The sequence below is a fragment of the Anabrus simplex genome, chromosome 1 (genome assembly GCF_040414725.1).
Source record: "Anabrus simplex isolate iqAnaSimp1 chromosome 1, ASM4041472v1, whole genome shotgun sequence".
Taxonomy (NCBI): Eukaryota; Metazoa; Arthropoda; class Insecta; order Orthoptera; family Tettigoniidae; genus Anabrus; species Anabrus simplex.
The window spans coordinates 1,077,487,461-1,077,510,871 of NC_090265.1; the positions used below are offsets into that span (position 1 = coordinate 1,077,487,461).

At 39.7% G+C, this 23,411-nt stretch overlaps 2 protein-coding genes across 6 annotated transcripts in view; one reads left to right on the plus strand and one right to left on the minus strand.

The window, feature by feature from the left end:
• Positions 1–10,506, minus strand: part of LOC136858007 (E3 ubiquitin-protein ligase SIAH1A) — a 39,121-nt gene extending 28,615 nt beyond the window's left edge. The window contains exons 1-3 of one of the 5 annotated variants that reach the window (XM_067137195.2): positions 10,272–10,506; positions 3,676–4,253; positions 2,313–2,426 (exon numbers count right to left, since the gene is read on the minus strand). The gene's annotated coding sequence lies outside the window, so the exon portion shown is untranslated. Of the gene's footprint in view, positions 1–2,312; positions 2,427–2,533; positions 3,587–3,675; positions 4,254–10,271 lie in introns of those variants that run through there. The other 4 variants (XM_067137194.2, XM_067137197.2, XM_067137196.2 and 1 more) reach the window with 4 other exon arrangements.
• Positions 10,507–11,043: 537 nt separating this feature from the next.
• LOC136858054 (uncharacterized) lies at positions 11,044–13,357 on the plus strand. Its single transcript, XM_067137294.2, has 4 exons — positions 11,044–11,270; positions 11,515–11,692; positions 12,880–13,024; positions 13,125–13,357. The coding sequence occupies exons 1-4, from the start codon at positions 11,044–11,046 to the stop codon at positions 13,355–13,357; spliced, it is 783 nt and encodes a 260-aa protein (XP_066993395.2).
• The last annotated feature ends 10,054 nt before the right edge of the window (positions 13,358–23,411 follow it).

Here is a 23,411-nt window from a genome sequence, read left to right on the forward strand (position 1 = left end):
GCCATTGATCAAACCATCCCTGTTGAACAAGGTGGCTTTAGGAAACATCGGAGCTGCTGCGACCAGGTTTTAACATTGACAACTCTAGTTGAAGCTGGATTTCAACGAGGTATCCGATCAGCTGCAGTTTTTGTTGACCTTACAGCAGCTTATGACACTGTGTGAAGGGATGGCTTAATGTCGAAGTTTACTGAAATCATCCCATGTCAAAAGCTGGCGTTTCTAGTAAACAACATGCTCTCTGACAGACGCTTTAAGGTGTTTCTGAACGGACAATCTAGCAGATGGAGGACTCTAAACAATGGCCTACCTCAGGGATCAGTTCTGGCCCCCATTCTGTTTAACTTGTATATTCATGATATGCCAGACACTGACTCATTGAAAATCCAGTATGCAGATGACCTAGCGTTGGTCTTCCAGAGTAAAAGTCTTATGCACTGTGAGAATGTACTGACAAGTAATCTGACGAAATTGAATGACTACTTCCATAAATGGAGACTTCAACCTAACCCAAATAAAACTGAGGTTACTGCATTCCATCTAAATAATAAGGAAGCCCATAGGAAGCTACATGTGACTTTCGACGGAACTGAAGTACCGCATAACTACAATCCCAAATATCTAGGAATCACTCTGGACCAGTCCTTGACATTCAAACAACAGTGCATCACGTTATCTAAGAAACTTGGCTCCAGAGTGAATCTACTCCGCAAGATTGCCGGAAGTAGCTGGGGTGCGGACGCCAATACCCTACGCACTGCTGCACTCGCTCTTGTGTATTCTGCTGGTGAATACTGTGCTCCTGTATGGCAAAACAGCATTCACACAACAAAGATTGATGTCCAGCTTAATGAAGCCATGAGAGTGATCACTGGTACTGTCAGATCTACTCCCATTCAGTGGTTACCTGTCTTAGCTAATATTGCCCCGCCAGATCTAAAGAGGAAAGCAGCTAGGGTAAACTTGCTCAAGAAGATCTCTTCTCATAAGAACTCTCCCTTGTACGATGCCCTACAACACCCACCAACAACTCATCTGAAATCACGCAAACCACCCTGGACTGATTTTAAAAGTATCAGTTCTTTCGACATGACCTCTGAGTGGCGACAGCGTTGGCATGAACATCCACCCAACAACGCTCACTTGGTTCAAGATCCAACAAAGAAGGTTGAAGGATTCCAACTGCCGCGTCAAACCTGGTCGAAGCTGAACCGAATTAGGACGGGTCAAGGGAGGTGTGGCTACATGTTGAAGAAATGGGGTTTCCGTTCGTCTGCTGACTGCGACTGTGGAGCGGACGAGCAGACAATGGAACACATCGTTAAGGAGTGCCCACTTCGAGCATTTAACGGTGATCTGAGGCTTCTACATCTAGTGACTCCGAGTGCTCTGGACTGGTTGTCAAATTTGGACATTTCCATTTGATTTTTTTTTTTTTTTTTGTACTTGTAAAGCCATACGATATATATATATATATATATATATATATATATATATACCCAGACTGCTTTCAATTTTCAATAAAATGTGCATAAAACATGTATTGTATTGATTAGGTGGTCAAATTAATAACTTATTGTTATTATTTCAACCACTTCTGTGTCCGAAATCAACCCCGTTTGACAGTATATCACAGCCCCACTTGCAGTCAGAAAAAATCAATCAATTACTGAACAACTGGAATATGGAATATCAGAACTCTCCTGGATATAAGTAACAATGACAGACCTGAAAGACGAACTGGACTTGTCACTCACGTGATCATTAGATTGGACAACGATGTTGCCACCTTGAGTGAAACCAGACTGTCTGGTGATGGAAAAGTTGTGGAGTTTGGATCATGCTATACCATTTTTTGGAAGAGAATGAAGGAAGATGAGACTCATATTTATGGAGTTAGGTTTGATGCAAAGACACAACTAGTTAATGCTCTCTAGCTCATTCCCACACCAACTGGCCTATGTATGAGCATGAACTGTTCATCACCAATACTCAGTTCTAATTACCTAACCATTTTAAGACCCTGTGGATGCACTCACTGATGCAAGTGTAATGGACTAGTATAACTTGGAAACAATTCTCTAACCCATGGGTAAATAATGAAAATATCAAGCTTGATTTTTTTTTTTTTTTTTTTTTTTTTTTTTTTTTTTTTTTTTTTTTTTTTTACGTAGTTACATACGGACTTCATTTTGTATAAATCGTGATCGTAACAAAACATGAGGTTGTCACGACACATCTGCTGTATGTATATTAAAAGGAGTTTATTTAATGTAAGAAAAGGTAATTAATACTATATAACTTATTATTACCTGTAAATATGATGTATAAATCCAGTGTAATGTTGTGCAACATGGTAATAGTCCAGAACAACACATTTTGTTATAGAGAAAATTCCATTCATTTTAAATAGGTTCTTGGAGACTCTAGAAATTACGAGAAAACAAGTTGTACAATTTACAAACTTCATCATATAGGTCCATATTGATACAGTTAAAATTAAAAATTGTTCTTAAAACAAGCTGTGTCATACTTTTCTAGAAACCTGGCCAGGCAATGTATACAAAGGCAGCCTTGGGAGTTGGAGTTGAGAAGTTAGCAAAACTTGCAGTGGAAGTCATTAGCCGAGTGAGTGAACTCATGTTGTGATTTTGTTGAGTTGGTAATCAGTAGACATGCTTATGTAGCAGTCTTCTTCCTCTTCTTCTTCTTCGTAGAAGTTTGTTCGAAATGGTTCATTGGTGTGTATAATATGAAAATAAAATAGTGTACGCAATTGACAGCATCGCATGTACATCTTTGTAGTTACAACACCACGCTCTAAGCACTGGCATATTCTTGATTACGTCATCACTCGACAATATGATAAGAAAGATGTTCTGATCACCAAGACTGCAAGAAATATTGATGACTGCTGGACAGATCACAAACTTCTGATCTGCTAAATGGTCTCTTTCCAATGTAAATTGCCTCTGCATTACTCAGGTGTATCCAGAATGAAGTTTGATGTCCGTAAACTTTCAGACCGATCCAACACAGTTCCAGAATGTTATCTCCAAGTGCTTGGCATCCAAGCCAACTATCATAAATGACACAGAGCAAGAATGGTCAAAAATTCAAACTGTTCTTCTCAAATTGGCTAAGGAATCTATTGGTTTCGAAGTCAAGGCTGATTTGACGACAACAATGCAGAAATTATGAGCCTCATCAATGCCATATGCCAAGCTTGTATATCCCCTCAGCAAGAACAATCCTCCAAATTGAAGATAGCCCATTTTCAAGATCATAAACAGAAATGACAGACTTGTCAGGGAAATAAAGAACTGGTGGCAACAGAAAGCTCAAGAAATTCTAAGGTTATCCAGTGCCAGAGACCTGCGAAGCTTCTATGCAGCGATTAAAGAACTATATGGACCAATCTTCTCTTCAAAAGGAACTCTGAAATCAGCCGACAATACTAACACTCGAGTAGTTCCTCCGAGATGTGCTACAAGCGCCTCCGCAGCCAAGTATGACAACGCTGCGGTCATACCAGGAATTCTGTGATGCTCTTAAACTCAGATAGGCACCTCGGACATGACAACATTTGAATGGAGCTGATTCAAGGGGGAGGCTTATCCTTAAAAACAAGACTCTTCACACTAATTCTTTTAATGTGGGAAACTTAGCAAGTACCTGGTAAACTGAAGAAGGTGATTGCAGTACATGTGGCAACAACTGCAGTATATCCCTGCTGTCCAGAACTGGAAAACTTCTTGTAATGACTCCACTTAGTCATCTCCAGGTTGTCTCCAGAAAGATTCCCTCCTAGTCCCAGTGTGGTTTCCATGTCTCAAGAAGCGTAAATGACATGACCTTTTGTGCACGGCAACTCCAAGAAAAATGCAGAGAAAAAGCAGCAACCTATTTAGTGTTTTATGGTCTGAGAAAGGCCTTTCAGTCTGTCCCAAGGCTTGCTATGTGGGCAGTATCAAGATGCTTTTGTTGCCCTGAACGATTTGTTGGCCTGGTTTGAGTAATCCATGACGGTATGTCTGGTTAGGTTCCCATCAGAAAAACATCCCTGATGCTTTTCCTATCATACATAAACTAAAGCAGGGGTGTGTACTTGCAACAACACTCTTTGCTCTGTATGTGGCAGCTATGCTTTGAGATTCATCATCTACCAACACCTTTAACATTGATTTAAGCTATTGTCTTGGTGGAAGTCTCTTCAACATTACAAGGCTTCGTTCACACTGCATACCTGCCAACTTTACAAAACAAAAAAATCAGGAGATTTTGATATAAAATCAGGAAAATTCAGGAGAAATCAAGAGATACAATTGGTCAAAACTGTTCATTCCACATGTCTTGCATAACACAGGAGGTCTATGGTACATATAACACTTATTGTCTCAATACCTGCCTGTTGCTAAACGAGGCTAAAGGCTAAAAATTACACATCTCTATTCCCTCACAGGAAGTATGTGAGTGAGATGATCGAGCTCTGATAAGCCTTCCAAAAATAGTATGACCTTATGCTCCACACGTGTGAATTAGTCATGCAGATGCCTTTACTTAGCAAAATGCATAGATTAGCATATTGCATCATGCACCCGCACGAATATGCCAAGCGCAATGTTATCTTTATCAAGTAATAAATTAAAATTTGCCAGAATTATCTCCAAATGGCTCCTAAAATCTCTAGAAAATTCACTAGTTGCTATCTTTGAAATTCTGTCACTAAATTACTAAAAAAAAAAAAACTCCAAATTTAGCGACTAGTACTAGAATCAACAAGACTGATGTGAACGAACACTAACATAGCACGCGAGAACGAGAGATTGACAATCGATATACACGTTGCGATAGAGGTTTAAATAAACGCACATTCGCATGGATTTCTTGTAAGGAATACTTATAAGTAACCGGAAGGAGCGAACATCGTCACGTGCGATACACACTATCAGTCTTTGCTGAGGGAGAATTTTATACCTTGCCATTATGAATTGAATTTTGAGGAAAACATCTCTGTAAAGCCTTGCTGGACAATCCACTTCATCGTCATTCATCTCTACATAAACTGCCTCTGTGGATTAGAAGTCTGACTCAAATTCTCAGGGTCGCTAATCTGATCTAGACAAAGGTAGCTGATATTGTTTTAGGAGAGGCAGTGGTTGTGGCACTCTAGGTAACTTGAGAGTTGCACTCTACATCCATCTGACATAATTACTTCACTGCCCTAGAAGCTGTCTAGCACAGGTCTCCTTTACTACTAGATGACAGTGCAATTGTATGGTCCAAAAATACACAGCCCATCCAAATGTCACATTAGAACTGTATTAGAAGGTACTGCAGACGAGAATGTGGTAGACTCCTGCAGCTCGATACTCTAACTGATTCAGTTAGTAGCTTAAACATCTGACGGTTATCCTACCAACTTTTGATTAGACATAGGTACCTCTTATTGACAGTCCATTTGTCTAGACCAGTGGTTCCCAGACTTTTCCAGCTGGCACCCTGCTTTGTAAACTTTGCAAAACTTGTAATATGAACTTTGAATTATAGGTAGTTTCCGCCTTTCGGCAAAGCTATACAGTTATTTTATTGATTGTTTTTAGGCTGAAGATGCCCTTAATTGAGGGCGAAACATGTCCCATTTAACTGTGAGTCTATTTATGTAACCACTATAAGTGGAAATAAAAGTATTGAATAGGTGGATTTAATTAAAACACCTTTATTGTTGTTGAAAAGCTATACAGTCCGCTCAGCAATATAGTAACACGAGGCAACACTATGCGGCGTACGCTAAGCGACTGTCTTCTGTTTAATACTTAGGTTTCCACTAGCAGCGCTGAGAAGTAGAAGTGAAGACAGAGCTAGGCCTGGATGTGCAAAGATAGGTTACAACTATTAAATTCCCTTTTTTTCTTGCCGTGAGGACAGTATGCGGCGTGGCGATAGTAAAGAGCCTCTCTAAGTGTGTGCGGCCCCAAAGGGGCCACTGTTCTCATGACGGAGATTGGCTTGGATGTGCAAAAATATGTAAAAGCTAATAAATGATCTTTATTCCTTGCCGTAAGCCCTGAGATTAAAGGAGGAATTGAGAAAGTGCAAGGTTAGCGTCTGACGCCATGACACTTTCAAACTTCACAGGCTTCTTTAGTCTTTTTCTTTTGCAGTGGTTGGTAACATCAGCCAAAGCCCCTGATCCTTGGTAGAAGCAATGGATAATGGTCCCTGCACAACTACTTTAGGTTATAAAAGTAAATGTACTTCTAGGGACAGGTGGATTGCACTCTGCCAGGCGTAATGAACACATCTCTCCTCCAGAATCATTTCTAGGTAAGAACAGCAGCACTGAAACATATTATGTAATAATCCTTGCAGAGCGGACACTACATTTCTACCATTAAAAAATCTGTCTTAAATTCAGGGAGTGATGCAACATTTCATAAATTTCAGCCAATGGCAGTGGCTCTTCACTTGGGTTGTATGGAAAATGCCATTTCTGATATTTTGCCATAAAAGTAAATGTATTTCTCAGCTGAATTAGTAGGTCTCTAGCATTGGAAATGAACATATCTCTCTCTCACCACCTCACCCTACAATACATATTGGGTGGTGTGAATAAAAATGAGCTCGGACTCTTTACTCGCGAATTTAGAGCAGGCACTCGCAATGAGGTGAATAAAAACAGCCTGTCGGAAGCAGTCACTCACAGGAGACCTCTGACCTTGAGCACAAACTCCAGTTGCTCGAGTAACAGAGTGGGCACTCCAGATTTCTGGTGAATAAAGATAAAGCAGGCACTTTTTCCAGTAAGCGCCTGATCATGTTTCCTTAAGCTAATTCAGTAGGTGACTCCAAATGATAGTGTCAAGTTCAGTTGCATGGCAGAGGTTATGGTGGTGGTTAATCCTAAGAGAAAATTATATAAACTTCAGAGAGAATCGTCTCAACTTGATTACAGAGAGTTACATAGGTCCAGTAAGGAGCATGCTGAAGAGCCTTTGTGGCTCAGGCAGCAGCGCGCCGGCCATTCAACTTTGGGTTCCATGGTTTAAATCTCGGTCATCCCATGCGAGATTTGTGCAGGACAAAGTCGAGGCGGAACAGGTTTTTCTCCGGGTAGTCCAGTTTTTGCTGTCATTTTCATTCCAGCTACACTCTCCAATATCATTTCATTTCATCCATCAGTCATTAATCATCACCCCAAAGGAGTGCGACAGGCTTCGGCAACCGGCACGATTCCTATCCTCGCCGCTAGATGGGGGCTTCATTAGTTCCATTTGTGACCCAGTCAGATGACTGGACAAAGACTGTGGATTTTCAAGGAACATGCTGAATGGTCAGCGGAGCATTTCCTTGTGCACTCCAAAGAAACAAGAGGTGGTGCACTAACAAATGAAGAAAACATGTAAATCTTCTTGCGTTATGTTGGTGACCCTGGGTTTCAGAGTGAAGTTGAAGACATCTCGGAGCACGGCATCAAAAACATTTTCGCAGGTTTTGACATGAACAGAAATAAAAGCAGATTAATAGATAAAATTCCAACAAATGTTGCTTAAATGCAGGAAGCATGGGCTAAGTGGCAAGAACGTTTTAGCTTCCCTTATGTTGTCGGAGCTGTAGACTGTACTCATGTAAAAATTCAGAAGCCACATGTTCATGGCAATGACTACATTTACAGAAAAGGTGTCCCTAGCATTAATGTACAGGCCACTTGCAATGGAAAGGAAGACTTCGACCAGTGTAGATGTATCACAGCCTGACTCTGTCTACAGTATGACTCCCGAATTTGGAGGAACTCCGATGTTTACAGAGTTATGACGCCTCTGTTGGAAGTCGAAGGGATGACAACTTCTACAGATCTTACAACTTGCTTTACGTCGCGCCAACACAGATAGATCTTATGGCGATGATGGGATAGGAATGGCATAGGAGTAGGAAGGGAACGGCCGTGGCCTTAATTAAGGTACAACCCTGGCATTTGCCTAGTATGCAAATGGGAAACCACGGAGAACCATCTTCAGGGCTGCTGACAGTGGAGATCGAACCCACTATCTCCCAGATGCATGATCACAGCTGCGTGCCCTTAACTGCGTGGCCAACTCGTCCGGCCCTGCAGATCTAGCTCCTTAAAAATTACATTCAATTGTCAATATATATTATTTTCATCATCATTAACTTTTGTTATTTACGTTATATCATTTTCCTCAATTTATTAATATCGTAACATTCAGGCTACAATTTCCTACATTTCAGACTGCCTATGGTAGGGTTATTCTCCCTCTGCATCTGATTCATCAGCCGCTTCTCCCACAATTTTAATTCTACGTCCGGCAAAGTTTTGGTGTCGCGCCCATCATAGACAAAGTGAGGGAAGCCCGTCTCTGCTGGTACGGCCACGTCATGAGAAAACAGGACGACTCAGTTGCCAAAACAGCGCTCCACATCAACCCAGAGGGAACAAGACCACGAGGAAGACCGGCAAAGAGATGGACTGACAACATCAGGGCAGACATGCACAGTGTTGGCTTAACACCAGAAGATGTCAACGACAGACAGAAATGGAGGAGATGTAGCAAAGCAGCAGACCCTGCAAGTCGGGATTAATGCTAAGAAAGACAGAGAGAGAGAGAGAGTTGTTGGACGGAATTATTTCTTCTTCTACTGCTTTTCCCACCTCTGTGGGGTCGTGGGTGCGAATTGTGTCGCACATGTGGATTTGGTCCTGTTTTACGGCCGGATGCCCTTCCTGACGCCAACCCTAGATGGAGGGATATAATCACTATTGTGTGTTTCTGTAGCGTAGTATGTTGTGTGAATATGAAGAGGAAAGTGTTGGGACTAACACCTAGTCCCAGGGCCAGAAGAATTAATCAGAGGCGATTAAAATACCCGACCCAGCCAGGACCCTCGGAACCGAAGGTCTCAATGTTGACCGTTCAGCCAATGAGACAGACAGTTGTTGGACGGAAATGTTTAAGTTAAATTTAGCAAGTAGTTCACACTGAACTGCATTTATTGCACTTGTTTTTCTTGTGCTTCTTATCCGGTAACTGCGACTTTGAAAACATAATTGTATGTTCCTTTAAAATGGAGATAAAAGCGGACTGGAAATCCACACAGCCGTCTACCATGTTAAGCAATGAACTACCTGGAAGTCACTGAAGTGTTATCACAGTCTAAGGTGTTATATAGGCCTACATGGCACGTGCACGACCTTGATCAGTGACACCGAGTGGCTGCTTCAGACACTTGAGTTTACGCTGTGCTTCCACTCTACATTTTTATTCACCGCACATGCTGAGTGGAAGCTCGTTGGCAAGGAGACACTCAGGCACTCAGCGAGGACACACTCACTCCCTTAGACTCATTTTTATTAACACCACCCATTATGCGAGATAGGATTTCAAAGATTCACATTCCTAAACTGTATTCTTCATACTGAGAAGAAACTGTAGGCTATGCTTTTACCTTAAAAATGTAAATAATGGCAAACAAAACTGCAGTCTAAATGGCAGAGGGCCTATACTTCTATTAGCTAGGCCTACTCTATAAATTCATTTTATTTGAATAGATTCATCAAATATTGTCCAAATGATGTTAGAGTTACAAGGACATTCCAGTATGTAGACCTAGCCAATCAGTCCTGGGCGATACTGCTAAGATCTCAATCCAAGAAAGAACGAGGGCACCAAAGTACACATATGGCTATGAAATGTAAATGTGAAAAAACTGCCCACCAGCTATCAGGCAAACTAACAGAGCTGGGAGTGGAAGACACCTGAAGTTTCAAGGAAGTTGTCGTGGACATATGAGAGAGGGAGAGAGAGAGAAAGAGAAGAGTTGGTAAGTATACTGCAACAATAGATCATACTCTTTGTTTCCCTTAAAGTGCTCTCAGTGATAACAGATACACAATAACATCAACTGACAACAGCGTTGACTTTATTTATCAAAATTCAAATAGGGTCACCTATCATTAGTGATAAGGAATCGTAGGGCTGAACTTACAATTTTCTGAGAATACTGCGAAGCTCAACATCGAACTGAAGTACGAATGAAGGATCTACCGTTAATTTAATGATTAGGCCTTATTGTTTACACTACACATCTATTAAAAGAAAGATAATGTAGTCTATAGAGCGCGACTGGTGCATTCCAAACAGCTAAATGAATGTAGTTCTTCTTTAGTAAATAAAATACCTCCTATAACATATTTTCTTGTTATACTCTCGAGAAAATTAGAGTCAAAAATTCGGATTTGCCCGACTACTTACGATAATGTAAAGAGAAATATCGTTAGCAATCCCCGGCTGTCTAGCAAAATGCAAGCAAAAGAAACGAAGCCTTCACTCTGCGTTGGTCCAGCAATACTTCAGCTATTGAAGCAAAAACGCACATAACTGATTAACTGAAGAAATTCAGCTCCAAGGTTGTATACAAATTTTACTACAAAGAAATAGCTACATCCGCGTATTTCCTGATACATGCCACGACGCCGCAATCATGAAGCGTCACATGGTCGCACCAAAGAGCAGCATATATTGTCATATCTTCTTCTTCTGCTTCTCCTTCTTCTACCTCTTCTTCTTGTTTAGTAGAGTTCGGCTGGTCTTGGTTGGGCAATACGATTCTTTTTCAATAATGATTCTAACGATTCATTCAAGGCCAAGGCGCGAAACTTTTAAGTGATACATCGTTTCAGGGCCCCCCATAACGATTCATTCTAGGCCATCTACAGTCCGCGAAACTTTTAGTCAAAGAGAATATGTGATACTTCGTTTTAGGGTCCCCATACACGCCTGTTGCTCACGGTAAAATTGTTGGTCAAATTTATTGAACAACTCGTTTTATAAAACTGTCTGCCTACTGCTCACGGTCAAATTTGGTAAAAGTTGATAAAACTTCCAGTTTTATAAAACGTTTTATCGAATAAGACATGTCCCATTTTCGTAAAATAATTTTAGACAAGAACCAATCAGGAAAGCCGATGTTAAAGCTTTCTGCCATCTAGTACACAATACATGAAACACAACGTAAACATCAAAAATGGCTGGCTCTATGTGGTCGAAAGAAGCTGTGAGTGTCCTTATAGATGAATACCAGAAGCATCCATGCATGTACGTGGCGAAATCACCACTTTATCATAATAGGAAAGCCAGAAGGGATGCTGAGAATAAAATTGCAGACGTTGTTAGCGAGATACGGCCGAACACGAATCCAAATGAAGTGAAGGCTAAAATCAACGGGCTTCGAACACAATTCACGAATGAGAGGTTAGTATATTAATACATAGACCTACTGCTGTTTTATCTCTATAGGCGTATTATTGAATGGGCCTTTTTATTATTATTTATATTTTTTACTATACGTCAGTTGTGTATAATAAATGCGAAGCTAATATATCTATTAATAGACATATGGCCTATTTCACAGATTAATAAATTACTTGTTACTGCACTATACTATAAACTTATTACTAAACATGTTTCTCTAAATAAATATCTATATTAATTGCAGGAACAAATATATGAAGTCCTGCCACAGTGGAATGGGGCTTGATGACACCTACAAACCTTCATTTGCCTGGTATGAGAGGATGCAATTTCTTGCAGATCATGTTTCTGCAAGAAATAGAAAATCTAATCTTGACTCCAGTCTAAATGAAGACATGCAAGGGGATCATTATATTAATGAGGTGAGTGAGTTGACATGTCTGTCATCAAACTTTATCCCATAGTTTATTATATTATTATGGTAGGGCCTACTACTCTGTTACAACACAGTATGACAGTGGTTTAACAAATTAATACTTTATCCAACTTAATAATTACAGGTAGATTTGAAATGATAAATTTGCTATTAGATATAGTTTCAGCAGGCTAGATAAGCCACAAATTTGCTATCACATAGGGATTTCAGCAGGCTACATAGGCCTTAAAGAATATACATGCATACACACTCAGACACGCATACTTATAAGCACTTATAAGAACACATGGCCTATTTATTTTGCACTGTGATTAATATCTAAAGTTATCCACGCACCGGTCTTGCCAGGGAACCGCTCCTATATCACTGAATCCTTGAAATGGTTTCTGATGTTTATAGGTGTTTGTGCAACTCTATTTCCACCTTGTCTGTCAATTCTTCTTAGGGATTGGTTCTTTCTCACTATTCCACAATTCATAGTCCCCTCTTCTGTGTTTTCCTCATCAAAACTATGAGGTGGTAAACATATTCCTCTCTTTTCTTCAATTAAGAAGTTGTGTAACGCGCAAGTTGCCTGGGTAATATATTCAACTTTGTCCACTGATAGCACTGTTTTGGTAAAAGTACCCTGAAAACATTCGCCATTATTCCGAATGCATTTTCAACTACACATCTTGCCCGGCGTAAGCTGTAATTGAAAACTTTCTGCTCCCTAGTCAGTCCTCTGTATCCAAAAAGCTTCATTATATTACAGGACAGTCGGAAAGCATCATCAGCCACCATAACATAAGGCACTTAATTTTCTATGTGAGGTAAATTGCTTGTTTGAAAAACATTCAATGTAGTATTCTGCATTGCAGCACACAATGAGCTGGATTGATACACAATACACACCCCAATCACTCACTCGTCCATTGGTCCCAATCTCAACATACATGAACCTGTAGTGTGCATCTACTTGTGCAAGTAAAACAATGCTTGTACTGCCCTTATAATTATAGAAGTGTGAGCCACTTGACCCTGGAGCCAAAAGTTATGTGTTTGCCATCCAAGGCATCTAGACAGTTTGGAAAATTCCACTTCTCATGGAAATCTCTTGCAATTTGTAGTTATCCATCTGAAGTTCTTAGAACCTGCAATTGATATTTTATTTTATGTTATTTTCTTTTAAAGGAAACAAAAGAGGAGACTGCAGGTACAACAGGTCTTTTTATAGATGATGTGTTATGTGTCTATGAGGGGGAAGAAGAGGCAAATATACCAGGACCGGGTACAGCATCGAATGTACGCCTACATGCTGACACTGCAAATGAATCAGGTATTGTTCCTGCAGTAGCTACCAATATTTAATTTAATATTAATGTTCACATTCTGAAATTATCAATAAAACACTGAAAGGAAAAATCTTTATTTTACAGGGGAATCATCTAAGAAAAAGAGGAAGAAGACATGCCCTGAGGATGTTGTTTTAGCTTCTGCAGCTACAGTGTTGCAGTCATTTAGTTGCAAAAAGGAAGAAGATGATGATGATTTTGCCAGGTTTATTTCCAGCTCAGTGAGGAAAATAAGAAATAAAACTTTACGACTACAAACCAAACATGACATTTTAAAAATTATAATGGAAGCTGAGATAAAAGATAACTGTGAATGAAATGTAAATATTGTACAGTAAAAAGTGGACTTTACCTGCAAATAATCCTTCATGAGTGCATTGTATATTTCCCTACATGTTTCAGGAATTATACGTGAGAGCGTTCCAAATGGTATTCTTGTGGCAAACATCAGGTTTGTGAAAGATGCCCCAGTAGCAAGGAAACCTGAGTGTTATTTGTAGCCTTGTTCTAGGAGATATAGCTTGTCTCATGTTTGTGTCCTGTTTTCTGATGTTTGGTCCAACAAGCTGTATGAGTTTTTCAAACGTTTCTTCATTCATACGAAGAACATTTTTATAATATTCCAGATCCTCAAATCTCAATTCATTTTGGAGTAATGACAACAATCCTCTTCCAACATTTCTCCTTTGAATCCCAGGTCGAGCCCAATACTTTCTAGCAGTTCTCCTCCTTTTCCTTTTTATGATTGTACATACTATAATCCACACTAATGCAGCGGAAATTTCTTCATTAAATGGCATTTTATAAAGCACTTTTTACAAAACACAGGTGGCATGCTTACACAGGGGACAGGATAAAACAAAAAAAACTCCTACAGATGGGAGCACAAGCAGCTTTAAGAAAGATGTTACTAAAAGTTTTATCGTAGGGAATGAGTAAATGGATAAATCACAAAAACTGTTGGGTTAAATAACTCACCTGCTTACCTGTTCGAAATAATAAAAATGCACCGAGCTGACAGCTGGAGAGAACTTGTGTCTGGTTCTTGTGACGAGAGTGTTGATAGGACAGGTATACTACTGTATTATTATTATAAATGAGGAACTTCGTGAAATTCGAACTATTTAATTGACAAAAGCATGGTCAATTCTTCAATCACACTGAATGACAATATATTTACAATCTGATGCACTCATGGCACGGAAAATGCCAACATGGCTTACATTATGAATTTGAGTGACGATGTCCATGCTCTGACGGATTTGAACTAGTGACCAGGTCCTACCGTTAATAAAGTATTATTATTATTAACACCATCGGACCTAGAACATTAATCATAATGCTAGGATTAGCGACGTTCCGTAGAAATAAATTTAACACCAAAGTTCCCTTGCATCCGGGACATATTTACAACATAATCATAGAAAATGAAACAAAGTTAAATCCCAACCAAAAAGGCACAGAAGTTACTTGTGGCACGATTCTACTAAATTGGATGAGCGTCAACTCACAACCCCTGGGTAATCATCACGGTTACCAAACAATCTAATGATCAAATATAAAATCAAATACACAAGGATATCACACACTATGTACACACAAATATAGGCAGACAAAAGACAAGAGAAACCACTGTCATATAAACAAATTTCAGCTGGAAAGGAACAAAGTATTGCATGCGATTTTAAAAATGGGCGTTCACACCCTGGGGTGTAGTAACTATTAGAATTAATATTTTTTTCTGTATTTAGTGTCGTTAAAAATTTGACAAGATGTGAAAAATAGTTCGTAGTGTCTGTAGTTTTTTCATATCTATGGTAGTGTTGTTTGATTATTCAATTGTTTTATCCAGAGATTGTGTTGCCAACCTTCTATCTATCAATCAATCAATCAATCAATCAATCAATCAATCAATCAATCACTACTGATCTGCACTTAGGGCAGTCGCCCAGGTGGCAGATTCCCTATCTATTGTTTTCCTAGCCTTTTCTTAAATGATTTCAATGACACTGGATATTTATTGAACATCTCCCTTGGTAAGTTATTCTAATCCCTAACTCCCCTTCTTATAAACGAATATTTGCCCCAATTTGTCCTGTTGAATTCCAACTTTATCTTCATATTGCGATCTTTCCTACTTTTAAAGAAACCACTCAAACTTATTCGTCTACTGATGTCCTTCCACGCCATCTCGCCACTGACAGCTCGGAACATACCACTTAATCGAGCAGCTCGTCTTCTTTCTCCCAAGTCTTCCCAACCCAAACTTTGCAACATTTTTGTAACGCTACTCTTTTGTCGGAAGTCACCCGGAACAAATCGAGCTGCTTTCCTTTGGATTTTTCCCGTTCTTGAATCAAGTGATCCTGGTGAGGGTCCCATACACTGGAACCATACTCTAGTTGGGGTCTTAACATAGCAGGGTGCGAAATCGCGGGGGGGGGGGAAGGGAGGGATTTCCCCCCACCGACGATTTTATCTCAAATTCCCCGGGGGGATTCTTTCATTATACAACAATGAGGAAAATGTAGAACACGTATAGTTTATTACTGAAATTAATGATTTTTACTGTGCATATTTTCATAGAAACATCAGCAATAAATCAAATGACTGCCAGACCTTGAGCAAGAAAACGCAGCAGTGGCAATCCGCATCTGCAGCCTATTGTTCATGTTTCATTCTGAGAAGTCCGTCTGAAACGCGGGCAAAAATGTAAATTACTTGAAGCTCTCCTCCCTTGTCGTTGCTGTAAGTAATTCGAGCTTACACCACTCCTGTACTTCTTGGAGAGGGTGTGTTTCCGATAGGTATCAATAGAACAATATTCACTTAAGGTGTGTACACACCAACAAATTTGTTCCCTCAGCACTTAGCCCTGGTAGACGAAGGTTCCGCTAAAAAAAGCCATAAGTCAGGACAAATCGCGCCTCGTCTGGCCTTTCATAAGAAGGGGACAGTCTATCATAAACTTCTCAGCTGGTTGGAATAACTTTCTAATATTTATCGTTCTCGTTACCACAACAAAATTCAAACAAAAAGATCTACAATTTACATTTTTCTGAGCGAGGAGGTATTTTATTTACAGGGGAATTTTATACCCCATCCTCCGCCGGATACTACCTGAAATAAACACCAGCCCTATGTTCCTTTTTCCCCCACCATTTCTTTCTGATTTCGCACCCTGCAACATAGATTTATACGCCCTCTCCTTTACATCTTTACTACAACCTCCAAATACCCTCATAACCATGTGCAGAAATCTGAACCCTTTATTAACAATCATATTTATGTGATTACCCCAATGAACGTCTTTTCTTATATTAACACCTAGGTACTTACAATGATCCCCAAAAGGAAATTTCACCCCATCAACGCAGTAATTAAAAGTGAGAGGACTTTTCCTATTTGTGAAACTCACAACCTGACTTTTAACCCCGTTTATCATTGCTTACTGTCCATCTCACAACATTATCGAGGTCATTTTGCAGTTGCTCACAATCTTGTAACTTATTTATTACTCTGTACAGAATAACATCATCTGCAAATAGCCTTATCTCTGATTCACTTCTTTACACATATCATGGATATAAATAAGAAAACATAAAGGTCCAATAGTACTGCTTTGAGGATTTCTCCTCTTAATTATTACAGGGTCAGATAAAGCTTCGCCTACTCTAATTCTCTGAGTTCTATTTTCTAGAAATATTGCCACCCATTCAGTCACTCTTTTTTCTAGTCCAATAGCACTCATTTTTGCCAGTAGTCTTCCATGACCTACCCTATCAAATGCCTTAGATAGGTCAATCGCAATGCAGTCCATTTAGCCTCCTGAATCCAGGTTATCTGCTATATCTTGCTGAAATTCTACAAGCTGAGCTTCAGTGGAATAACCCTTCCTAAACCCAAACTGCCTTCTGTCAAACCAGTTATTAATTTCGCAAACATGTCTAATATAATCAGAAATAATGCTTTCCCAATGCTTACATGCAACGCATGTCATACTGACTGGCCTGTAATTTTCAGCTTTATGTCTATCACCCTTTCCTGTATACACAGGGACACCGGAACCACGCTAAATTTATGTCTACTCTATGACTGAAACTATGATTCTTTTTGTTTTTTCTCTGAGTAAATGCGCAATGTGCTGTTGAGTGTAGAGTTGAGTTGAGACTGAAAATTTTTAATAATCTTTCCTAATCAACTATTGAGAGTTGTGCCCAAATTTCTGATAGGGTATGGGCTCAGTGCGCCAGTAAGTCGTGAGTAAAAATGGCATCAATTGTGGATACGCCTAAGATTGAGAGACTTGGGCCGAAAAACTATGTGGTGTGGTGCAAGCGAGTAAAGGCTTTCCTAACAAGAAAGAAATGCTGGGCTGCTATCGATTCCGGTTACGACCATGATGAAGATTTAATTGAAGACGAAGAGGACCTAAATGCCACTACACTTAGTTACTTGACGGAGTTGGTGGAGGACTGTTACTTGAATGATGTAACCAGACATGAACGAGCAAAGCATGCCTGAAACAGACTTAAGGCAATCCATTTCAAGATTTCTCCTTTTCAATTTTTTAGTACCATGGACGAATTGGCAAGCTGCATCAAGAAACATGATGAACCTGTTTTGGAATATCTGAATCGGGTTGAGCAATTAGTGGAAAAACTGAGAAATCATGGATCCAACATCAATAATCAAGACCTGGCGGCCTACATGCTGAGAGGTTTGAAGCAAGAAAATTACAAACACATTGCCCGTGTGATGGAGTTAAATGAAGAAAAACTATCATCAGAAAATATAAAGAGTAAATTGCTGCTTGAAGAAGATAGACCATAGAGAGAGAAGGATGAACGTGAGAAGAAAAATGAATTGAGAAGCTATGTTACAAAGAACAAAGGAAAATTCGGTGGTTTTGAGAAGAAACACAACTTTTTTGATGAAAAATTCAGCTCTTCTGATAGCTCCTGTCACTGCTGTGGTTAACTTGGGCATTTTGCAAGAGAGTGTCCAAAAGTAAGAGAAGCCAAGTCAAGAAGAAATGTAATTTGTTACACTTGTGGCAAGGAGGGACATCCTTCGTTTAAGTGTAGAAACTCTGAAGCTAGTACAAGTGACGGTGTCCAGACATTTGCGGTCACGGACAATTGCGGTCATCACAAAATCACGGACATTTGCGGTCACTGAGATAAACTTGTGCCCACTCACAGAAATTCCCCAGTTGTCACAGCACATTTGCGGTCACTGCAGCAGTGGGGTCCTCATTAGCTTACTCTCCGGGTATCCCCACTAACCTGCCTGAGCTATGTACTGCTCCCTCCTTGCAGATCAACATTTTTCTCTCGCCGCCATTGTTTAGAGAATTATACCTTCAGACACAAACACAATTCTATATCTAAACTTCCTGGTGTAAGTATTTACTGGTGTGTGCTGTAATGGATTTGTCATTCACTAATAAGGCAACTGGTTGTATGTACAGAAAGTATAGGGAAGGTCAACATGAAATCGTCACATGGGTGTGTCTGGAGGAGAAGAACAAGTCATGTCATCTTTTTGGTAATATACAATTCTGTAGATGATAAATAAATATATTATATTTCATATCCGGCCTCTCTTGGTCAACTCTTGTTCTCTTCCGATCCCACGGTACGTTGTTTAGCAAGCCCAGGCAGTCTTTCATTTTCACGTCCTTCGTGGCTTTTCCCTTCTTTTTTCCCCTAAAAGGGAGTCGGACCTATTCGAATTTTTCTGTTTATTTTTAAAGGAGGATGGTGGCACCGTTCTAATTTCTCACAAAAGCAGTAATCACCACCATCACGAAAACGAAATCATCAATCAATCAATCAATCAATCAATCAATCAATCAATCAATCAATCAATCAATACTGATCTGCATTTAGTGCCCAGGTGGCAGATTCCCAATCTGTTGTTCTCCTATCGCCGGCGGTGTGAACGGTGTTGTACACATGTTGACTTGGCCCTGTTTTTTGCCCGGATACCCTTCCCAGTTTCAACCCTGTGTGGAGACCCGTCCTGATTTCAACCCTGTGTGGAGGGATGCATTCACTATGGTGATTTTCTGCGGTATTTGTTAGTGTAGTGCGTTAACCAGATGCGATTAAAATCCCCGACCCGTCCTTGAATCGAACCCAGAACCTATTATTCGAATACCTTGACGCCAATCATTTAGCTAATATAAAAACGAAATATGAGTAAAAAAATTGAAGTACACACAGAAAATAATAATTTTATTTGCAGGCCTAAAGATTTTGTTCCAAGGCTTTGTAATTTTTCACAAGCTCGTACATTTGATATATTTGATGAATTTTTATATACAAACATCAGAGGCTAATTCAAAAAATAAGTTTCTTATTTATTTATCGTGGAATAATTAAAGGTAGGCCAAGGTAAAAAAACACTGTTTTATTCCGCACCAGTCCTTCATTTTAGAAAAACAAAAGTTAATTCATCATTAATTAATTAAATGGATTTATTTATTTATTTATTTATTTATTTATTTATTTATTTATTTATTTATTTATTTATTTATTTTTTTTTTATTTATTTATTTATTTATTTATTTACTGGCCTCCATGGCTAGGTGGCAGCGCACCGGACTTTCACCGCTGGGTTCCGTGGTTCAAATCCCGGTCACTCCGAGTGAGGTTTGTTCTGGACGAATGGAGGCGGGACAGGTTTTTCTCCGGGTACTCCGGATTTCCCTGTCATGTTTCATTCCAGCAACACTCCCCAATATAATTTCATTTCATCTGTCAGTCATTAATCATTACCCGAGGGGAGTGCGACAGGCTTCGGCAGCCGGCACAATTCCTATCCTCGCTGCTAGATGGGAGCTTCATTCATTCCATCCCTGACCCGGTCAAATGACTGGAATCAGGCTGTGGATTTTCATTTATCTATTTACTGATTTATGTATTTATTTATTTCTGGTAGTCTAACGTCATGCTAACATATTTTTCGGAGAAAATGCGATGGGAAAGAATTAGACTCAGTGACTCACACGGTTGAGGCGCTGGTCTTCTGGTCACAACTGGCAGGTTCGATCCTGCCATCCCACGCTCTCAAGTTGTGAGCGCCCGTGGCCCCATTTAGTCGCCTTTTACGATAGGCAAGGGATACCGTGGATGTATTCTTCGTTTGCGTCCCCGACCCACAGAGGGGCACAACCTCCAAATTCGAGTACTGGTACATACAATAATTTGGTCGACAGTAAATTATATGTTTTAAAATGCTGATTCCCATCACACTTTATCCAGGCTTTAGATTGGCATAATTATTGTATTGAAATAATTTTGGCGTGTTTAAAATCAACTGAACTAAAGCTTCGTCAATTATTTTTGTCGCTTTTAGGTAAGCGTCGTTATAATTTAGTTCCTTTGTACAAGATAATCATACTTAAGTCGCTTTTCAAGCTTAATGAGAAATTTAGGAAATACACAAACACAATCTCACTCAATTAAAAATGTTGATCTGCAAGGAGCGAGCAGTTGCTCAGGCAGGTTCGCGGGGATACCCCGAGATTAAGCTAATGAGAGCCATCCCCTGCTGCAGTGACCGCAAATGTCCTGTGACAACTGGGGAATTTCTGTGAGTGGGCACAAGTTTATCTCAGTGACCGCAAATGTCCGGCGACCGCAAATGTCCGTGACCGCAATTGTCCGGCAACCCAAGTGACAATAGGGGCTCAGATGGGAATTCCCATAACAACAAGAAGCCACAGAGAGAATTCAAAAATAAAGTTGCCACTTATGAAGAGAAGAAAGAACCGGAAACAGAAGAAAAGAAGATCGAAAATAGTACTATGAAAGTGAAAAATCCTGTGCATTTGATGAGAGTACCCGAGGACAAAGAATGTAAACAGGACGAAAAATCAAGTGTTGCAAATACTTGGATTGTGGACAATGGTTGTAACCATCGCATTACACCTCACCGTGAGTTGCAGAACAACTTTACAAGAAATGTGTCAGGTTCAGTGCAGGTTGGAAAGAAAAGTGTCGTATGTGATGTGAAAGGCAGTGCTGAAAATAAGTGATCACTGTGGTAGATGGACTTTGAAACTAACCAAAGGGCTGTGGGCTCCTGATGAATCTGATAATATTTTGTCGGTGAGGCAACTTGAGAAAACTAATGTGCGTTTTGAGATAGACAATGGAAAGCTGTCTTCTTATGAGAAATGGAATGGAGATGAAGAATTGTTCACTGCCTATGCAAGAGAAGAAGATGACATGTATACCATCAACTGTGATTGATATGAACTAGAGAAGTCTGACTGTCGGGATAGTGATGGTGAACAGGAATCTGTGTGTTCAGTTGCTTGCAAAATGGTCACAAGAGAAATATGGCATGACTGTTTTGGGTACGCTGAAAATTTGCCAGACAGTGATTTGATTAGCAAGCAAAAAGGTAGTGAGAAGTGTGAAGTGTGCATGTAAGGCAAAGCTAAAATTGCTCCTTTCCCAGATAGACTAGTAAAATCACCAGCTCCCTTAGATCTTGTTTACTCTGATGTTTGTTATGTAAATCCTGAAACCTTTGCAGGGGGGAAATATTTCCTAACCTTGACAGATGACTACACCACATACAGTGAAGTGAGTGCGTTAAAGCACAAAAATGAGGCTTGTGAAAAAATAATTACATTCAAGAAAAGGGCTGAGAATATCGAAGATAAAAAACTGAAAAGTATTCAAACAGATGGGGGAGGAGAATATTGTAATAATGACTTGAAACAGTTCTTTGTTGACAATGGTATTGTTTGCAGGCTGTCTTTACCAGAGGAACACTAGCAAATGGGAGTGGTAGATAGGCTGAATCAACAGCATATTATTGAATGCAGGCGTGCCTTTGAAATTTTGGGGCGAGGCGATTTATAATGCCTGTTACATTAAGAATACGTGTAAGGAATCTGCTATTGAAAACAATATACCCTATGAGTTGTGGTTTAACAAAAAATTGTCTGATGAGGAAATTTGTAGAATGAGAGAATTTGGATGGTGTGCCTGGGCATATGAGGAACATAACAAAGCTGAGAAATTACTGTAGAGTCTAGAGCAAAGGAATGTGTTCTTTTGGGCTATCCTGACAATAGAAGAGGTTATAGGCGGTGGCACTTGGAAAACAAGTGTGTTGTTCTGTCCAGAAATGTAGTATTTGAGGAGAGAGTGTTTCCCATGAAAACTAAGAAAGGATCTGCTAGTGTCTTGCCTGTTAAGTTTTGTGAGAAACCATTGGTCGTAGATTTTATTTAACTCTGATAATGAATCTGACTTGGTACGAAGAATTGATGGGCAAGTAATAAATGAGCCAGATAGAGGTCCTGAAAGCAGTGCGAATAACATCAACGCTGAAGTGAAGGAAGAACCCATAATTCTTGAACTACGTAGGTCACAGAGAATCAGAAACAGACGAGAGTGTGTGGATTGCATTGGATGTAACTTGCATGTTATGTCTGCTGTAACTGACAGTTTACCAAAGAGTGCCAAGGAAGCTTTGACTGGTCCTGAATGTGAAAAATGGAAATCAGCAATGGAGAAGGAGCTAAGTAATTTTGAGGAAAATGAGTGTTGGGAATTGGTAGAGAGACCAAAAGGAAAGAATATTATTGGGTCAAAATGGGTGTTCAGAATCAAAGAAGGACTTGATTGTAATGAGAACAACCCAACTGTGTCTACAAGTTAAGGAAAAGCATGTATGGTTTACACCAAAGTTCAAAGGACTGGAACATTTGTTTTGATGGTGTCTTGAAGTCAATCGGTCTTAACCCTTAGCACTCACGCGGCGGGTCATGCCCGACAACGAGAATAGTGGGAGTGATTTTCAATTAAATGGTGAGAAAGATATTGCGAAATGAGATTGTGTTGGTGAGTTGAGTGATAAAAAATCTTAAAGTAAACTTATAGTCCTGTTTTGAGGCGTCAGACTGTCGGAATCTTGACTGCTCTTGCGGTTGTCAAAGGTTGGAATATTCAACATTATTATGTAGATACGGCATTTCTAAAGAGTAACATTTAGGAGGAAGTGTTTGTGGAGCAACCAAGTGGTTTTGAAAGAAGACCCAACTGTATCTACAAGTTAAGGAAAAGCATGTATGGTTTACACCAAAGTTCAAAATACTGGAACATTTGTTTTGATGGTGTCTTGAAGTCAATCGGTCTTAAAAGATCTGTTTGTGCACTTCGGTAAAAATATGCTATTTGGAGTGTATGTTGATGATATGATAGCTATTGGTAGTGTTGAAGTTTTGGAGTGGTTTAAGTCAGAGTTGTGTCGCTAGCCAGACTTCAAGGATCTTCGTCAAATTAAGAGTTTTTTATCGATATCTATGACTGTAACCAATGAGACAGTGTATGTTGATCAGAT

Bases quoted from the DNA above. Each gene is read 5' to 3' on its own strand.
- LOC136858054 (XM_067137294.2), top strand. From the start codon at position 11,044: ATGGCTGGCTCTATGTGGTCGAAAGAAGCTGTGAGTGTCCTTATAGAT. The intron at 11,271-11,514 runs GTTAGTATATTA...TATTAATTGCAG, and splicing joins ACACAATTCACGAATGAGAG to GAACAAATATATGAAGTCCT. The intron at 11,693-12,879 runs GTGAGTGAGTTG...TTTCTTTTAAAG, and splicing joins GGGATCATTATATTAATGAG to GAAACAAAAGAGGAGACTGC.